Raw genomic sequence first — 5570 nt, forward strand, 5'->3', positions numbered from 1 at the left:
CCCAACTCATCAAGAAAAATGTCAAGGATTGGTCTAGGATGATTGCTCCATGCAAAATGTACTTTTATTGGGGACTTTTCAAGTTATACCCAGTGACAATCTATTTGCTATCATGCTATACTTCAGGCATTGTTTAAAAGACATCCCAAGTCTCCATCAATCAACTCAAAAGGATGGTAGCATTTTTTCTTCTTGCAGAAAAGAAGGACCAATGCTGTAGATACTTGTTTACTTCCAGAAAAACTCTGGAAATTAGCTTCTAAAGACATTATGCAATGTTCATTTTAACATTTCTACCTACCTTTTATATTATACACACTACCAACATTAATGAGGAGTCATTTTATCTCATTCCAACAAGTATATTGAGTGAAAAGTATATAAATTGAGATCAAGTTCAAATTTACCTTTTAGGGGAGGATATAAAATTTTCTAGCCCAAAGACTTAATGAAGCTCATAACAATAGCAGGGAGATCCAGTGTTCAAAATATCTCTTCCTCAAGTTGTGAATTGCTTCCAGTAGGTTGCAGCCATTCAGAATTTCCCATTTTGTCACATCCCATTTTTGGGAGTTATCACAGTCAATGCCCTGCTGTATCCTGAGTTTTTATCTGTTCATCCCCAGACTTGGTATATACAATCTACACCTCCTTAGCTATGTTTCATGCACCAGAGTTTAATCCTTAAAATGTTTGGTTCTTGTGTTATAACACCAACTTTGTCCAAAAAATCACGTGACATTACTTTTGATCAGTGAGTGTACGTTCCTATTGAATCCTTTGGTTTAAGGGCGGAACTTTCTTTCTTATATGACATTTTTCTTTCAGTTGTTCACTCAGGTGAGCTCTTACCTTGTCTACAGATTAATTCGCTAGTCAATGTAGACCCTAGGTTTTGCGACTTTATCTTGACACCTCCTTGCAATGCGTGTTCTTTTTTCCGATGTACATATATTCCAGTCTTTCAAACTTCTAAAGTTCCACAAGGTGATCTTGAAAAGAAACAAAAGTCATGGTGGCGCCTGTGAGGTAAAAGAGTATCAACATGTTGCTTATAATTCGAGAAAAGCCGGAGACCTGATGACTGCTCTATATACTATACACCGAGATGTGATTCCACATATTCCTCGGGCCGTAGCACAAAACATGGAACGCAGCGAAGATCGTGCAGCCAGAAATTCATCCCTTCTTTTTTGTACACAGCAGCGGTTTTGAAGCTGCCGCTGCGCCAACTTCACTACTTCCCTATTTTCGAGTAGATATAGTCTATGTTTTCCGACATCCATGCATCGTCTTGTGCTCCTTCCAACCATCCTTAAGACACTCGGAACCACAGAAGAACACCCTACCACGACATGAACCTAAACAGAAAGCACCATCAATTTCAAAAAAGGTAATAGAATAAAAGAGCACTGCGAACCTCCACATTTCCTCCAAGGCCCAGCATTCCCACACGCAAAACACCTTTGATAAGGACCAGCCTTGGCCGTCCTTATCTCCTCTTCCAAATCAACGGCATCAAAATGCCCACCAGGAACATCCAACCGGAGCTCCCACAAATCGCCAAAAGGCTTGGACACCACGTCCGGGCGGCAGGGTATAAAGTCGGAATTGACGTACCCTCCAAAGAGGTACATCTTCCCTGTGTCAGTGTCCGTCACCAATTGCGCCGTGCATCGGTATGTGGGAAAGCCGTGGGTGATGACTTGTCTCCATTTGGGCTGAGAGATTGCGGAGGCGGGTATTGGTGTGCTGGAGGAGATGGAAGATGGACGCGGTGTGGAGTGTTGTGAATTCGAGTCGGGGGATTCGTAGACGAAGGTGTCGGCGAGGTAGGCGAATTGGAAAGAGATGCTTTTTTCGCGGTAGACTGTTGTCATTGACGGGCTGTACCCGCCAAAAATCACCGCTTTATCTAACTTTTCGTTCTGTCGAAAAAAAGCAGGTGAGTTTTTGTAATTTCGAAGAAGAAGGGAAAAAAAGAAAAAGAAGGGGGCCATACATATGTAAAACCCATCTCCGTCCTCGAACAAGGATAATTCCCAGCAATCCGTTCAGGGCGCCACTTCTCCTCCCTCAAATCCCAGCTCCACATATCACGAAAACAAAACGCTTCTTCCTCTCCATGGGGCTCATTCCTCAATTGCCACCCCTGTCGATCAATATGTCCATAAAGCAAGAAAAACTTGGTCTTGTCCTTCGACACCCAACTCGCAGCATTCTTCCTCGGTCCGGGACATGAATAATCCCCGTCCTTGGGCCTCAACGCGTACCCGGATAACCTCCTCCACTTCCTCGTCTTCAAATCCAGCTCCATGAACAGGTTGATGCCGAGGTTGGTATCTTTATGACATCCCCCGAAAACGAGCAGTTTTCCAGAGACGATCTGCGAGGATTGACCCTCTATAAGGCCAATCCCCTGTAAGACCCACGCGGAGGTCGTCAGCTGTAGGCGAGAACGTCGTGGGCGTCCTGCCCCACTTCTCCGTGACGAGGTCGAAGTAGTCGATGACTTTCCGTCCAGTGAAGAGGTACGCTTTGTTTTCGTACACGATCATGTTCCAGCTGAGGAACATACCCGAAACAGATTTGGGGATAGGGTAGTCGGGGAGTTGACGCCATTCCCTAGAGCTGGGTTTTTGAGTTAGGTCTAAGCACCATAGATCGCGGTAGAAAGGTCCGAAAGAGTCTTTGCGTCCGCCGGCAATGTAAAAGTGGCCTTGAAATACATTAAGGTCAACCATGGAGGCGCGTCGGTTTACACGTACTTTTCCAAATGAACGCAGAATGGGCTGACCTCGCCAAAACCTTTCCCGGGAGAGGCTTGAACGAAACGCGCGCCCACGAGCCATACAACTGCAGCGCCGGGTCAGTTACACCGCTTTTATTGATGAGCTGAGGATCTGGATGACGAAGTTCGGACAGCTCAGCAATCTTCTCGGCGCTATTCATGGCTTTAACGGTCGGAGGATGGTGTCGTGGGGGCATGCTGATAAAGTTGGTACATGCCCTCCAGCGAAGGTTGAATGCGACGGCTGTGTTGCCCAGTTGGAGCGTGAGGTCGGAGGAGGTGGTTAGGGCTTTGACGCGTTGGAAGGTGAGTTCTGGGACGTCGAGGTTGTAGTTCATCCAGTCTGATAATCGCGTGGGTGAGCGTGTGGCCGAACAGAGATCTGGGTGGAGGGGAGGCGCGTACCATATAATGGCGTCGGGGAGGTGTAGTAGATGTTTAGGTAGACCACCTCGATCTCTTCATACCACATCAGAGCCTGAGTTTGATAGTTTCGATGAGATAAATTTAACAGGTATAAGAATCAAAAAAAAAAACGCACACTTTCGAAATCCTTCTCCCGCGCACAACACGCCGCAAGACCGTTGTAGCACGCGACCAAGTTCGACCGATTGAAAGGGTCTATGTCGATGTACTTCTTACACCGCACCCCTCCGCCTTTACTCCCTGAATAAGTTGGAATTTCGAGATCGTTTCCCAGCACCGATTTCGCGATCTTCCAATACGTGTTCTTCGCCTCTGTGTACTTTCCCCGATTGTAAAGTTCGTCGCCTTGCCGGCTGTGACGACGTAAGTTTTTTTGTGCAGAAAGAGCTGAAGCTTGAAAGTCCCGACCGACAGGGACATGCGTACCTAGTCATACTAACCTGCAGCATGAGCTGCATTGCCCTTTCGTTGGCTTGCATGGTAATAAGATGAGGAAAAGTAGGCCCTGGGAAGCTTGCACATTTCACAAATAACCGCAAATTGAACTATGCAATCAAAAGTGGCCCTATCTACTCAAGGACTATCTCATTCGATAGCAGCTAACAATCCGCATCGAACGGGTGTAACCTTTTTTGAAAAATCTCCTCAGGAAGCGTGGTAATGCCCTGTCTACAGATAGCATATTTCGAGGCCCCTTTGCCAGAAGAAAAAAAAAGAAAAAAGGTCATTATCTTGGGATTGAGAACGGCTATGGGGTAGGGGCCCGTTGGATAGACCTGGAGTGATGGGCTTCAGGCCTGAGAATCTGATACTTTGTATTAGAGAGCTTCTCGTGGTCTGGAAAAGTTCGAATGCATTGATATTGAGATCGGTGTTAGAGCGATCGCGAAGATGACGGACGACTTAAGCTTGCTCACAACCTGAGACCTGAATATTTGAATGAGCGCTACTTGCAATTATTGGTGAGGGCTAAAGCCAAAGGCCAAGTGTCTGAAGCATTCGTTCTGCGCAAATGGGCCGATGTGAGAAGCGTCGATCAGAGTTATTGGCCATAATGTATACGTACAATTAGTACCTACAAAATCTTACAAGAAAACAAGTTCATTTGCGTTCAGAGCTGCACACCATACTATCAATATAACAGCGTATTCATCTGTCCGCTCGTCTGCTCTGCCCACCCTAGCACCAAGAACAAGTCTACAACCCACCCCCACCAAGGATATACTCAATCGCAGAATCCACACGCCCCCCAGTCGCAAGCAACGCCCTTACATTCTGCGCCGCATTCGTGAACCCCATATCCTGAAGTTGCTGCAGCTGAACTTGGAATCTCTCCTCAGGCGGCCGCGTATCCGTCGGTACGGCAGGGGCACCACCACCCCCAAACCCACCCGCACCGTACCCACCACCAAATCCACCAGCGCCGCCCCCAAACCCACCACCGCTCAGGAGTTGCTGCATCAAAGCGGGGTCGGCAGCGAAGGGATTCCCACCTGCTCCCCCTGCTCCGCCGAACATCCCAAACGGATTGGCAGCTGGGGACGTTGTCGTCGTCGGGGATGTAGTGTTGGACGTTGTAGTGCTCGGTGTCGTCGAGCTGGCATTGGGGGTACCAGGCGCGGGGAAAGGTGCTGAAGGAGCGCCGAACATGCCCATGCCTCCACCCATTCCGGCACCGTTGAACATCTGAGCCATGCGCATCATTTGTTGGAGTTGTTCGGGGTTTGATCTGGGAATGGGCGTTAGTAAGGGAAAGTAGGACATGGGGAGGGTGGAAGGGGGAAGGAGAATCAAAAGGAGGGGTGCAAAGGGGGAAAAAATAGGCTACACAGTGGAAGCCAAACCATGACATTCCTCCAAACCCGAGCAAGTGCGTACTCGGCAAGAAGGGGCATGCAAAAGAAAAAAAATGACCGAGCACAAATCAAAGAAAACGAGTCGACGAAAAACTCACATCATATTCCTAAACTGCTCACTCTGCAACGTCTCCCTCACATGAGCGCCCATCCCCGCCATATTTGGGTTCATGGCGATAACTTGATCGACTATGGCCGGATTCTGCAACATCGTAGACATTTGCTGGAGGAACTCGGGTGAGTTCATGATCGTTTGCATCTACAATGCGCAATCAGTCAGTATGAATATAAGAAAACAGAGTCGAGCGCAAAAACACACACCATATTCGGGTCATTCGGATTCAACCCCATGTCACCAAACGGATTCAGCCCCGCCATCGCACCGAACCCCATATGGCTGTTCAGCTGTGTAAGTGGGTCGTGTGGGTTTTGCCCCGTTTGCATCGTTGGCAAGGGCTGTGGCGTCGAGTTGGAGGTGGAGAGGAAGAGTGAAGCGG

At 48.0% G+C, this 5570-nt stretch overlaps 3 protein-coding genes across 3 annotated transcripts; all 3 read right to left on the reverse strand.

Moving 5' to 3' along the window:
• Window positions 1–1241: 1241 nt before the first annotated feature.
• Window positions 1242–2317, reverse strand: LACBIDRAFT_314537 (uncharacterized protein; the record flags this gene model as incomplete). The annotated part of the gene is made up of 3 exons (XM_001889058.1): window positions 1242–1361; window positions 1421–1928; window positions 2003–2317. The coding sequence occupies 3 exons, from the start codon at window positions 2315–2317 to the stop codon at window positions 1267–1269; spliced, it is 918 nt and encodes a 305-aa protein (XP_001889093.1). The 3' UTR covers window positions 1242–1266.
• A 28-nt stretch (window positions 2318–2345) lies between these two features.
• On the reverse strand, window positions 2346–3696 carry LACBIDRAFT_314538 (uncharacterized protein; the record flags this gene model as incomplete). Its single annotated transcript, XM_001889059.1, has 5 exons — window positions 2346–2719; window positions 2769–3134; window positions 3197–3269; window positions 3333–3570; window positions 3644–3696. The coding sequence occupies 5 exons, from the start codon at window positions 3694–3696 to the stop codon at window positions 2346–2348; spliced, it is 1104 nt and encodes a 367-aa protein (XP_001889094.1).
• Window positions 3697–4239: 543 nt separating this feature from the next.
• LACBIDRAFT_186424 (uncharacterized protein) lies at window positions 4240–5569 on the reverse strand. Its single transcript, XM_001889060.1, has 3 exons — window positions 5395–5569; window positions 5172–5332; window positions 4240–4946 (listed from the first exon to the last, which is right to left on the reverse strand). Exons 1-3 carry the CDS (start codon window positions 5515–5517, stop codon window positions 4415–4417), a joined length of 816 nt encoding a protein of 271 aa, XP_001889095.1. The 5' UTR covers window positions 5518–5569; the 3' UTR covers window positions 4240–4414.
• Window position 5570: the final 1 nt, after the last annotated feature.

Source organism: Laccaria bicolor, genomic scaffold, assembly GCF_000143565.1.
Source record: "Laccaria bicolor S238N-H82 LACBIscaffold_61 genomic scaffold, whole genome shotgun sequence".
In the NCBI taxonomy this organism is placed as follows: domain Eukaryota; kingdom Fungi; phylum Basidiomycota; class Agaricomycetes; order Agaricales; family Hydnangiaceae; genus Laccaria; species Laccaria bicolor.

What these genes read in the sequence shown, in the direction of transcription:
- LACBIDRAFT_186424 (XM_001889060.1), bottom strand. Translation starts at nt 5,517, where the DNA reads ATGCAAACGGGGCAAAACCCACACGACCCACTTACACAGCTGAACAGC. An exon ending in ATCCGAATGACCCGAATATG is followed by an intron (nt 5,333 to 5,394) that starts GTGTGTGTTTTT and finishes TGCGCATTGTAG; the next exon opens with ATGCAAACGATCATGAACTC. An exon ending in GAGCAGTTTAGGAATATGAT is followed by an intron (nt 4,947 to 5,171) that starts GTGAGTTTTTCG and finishes GCCCATTCCCAG; the next exon opens with ATCAAACCCCGAACAACTCC.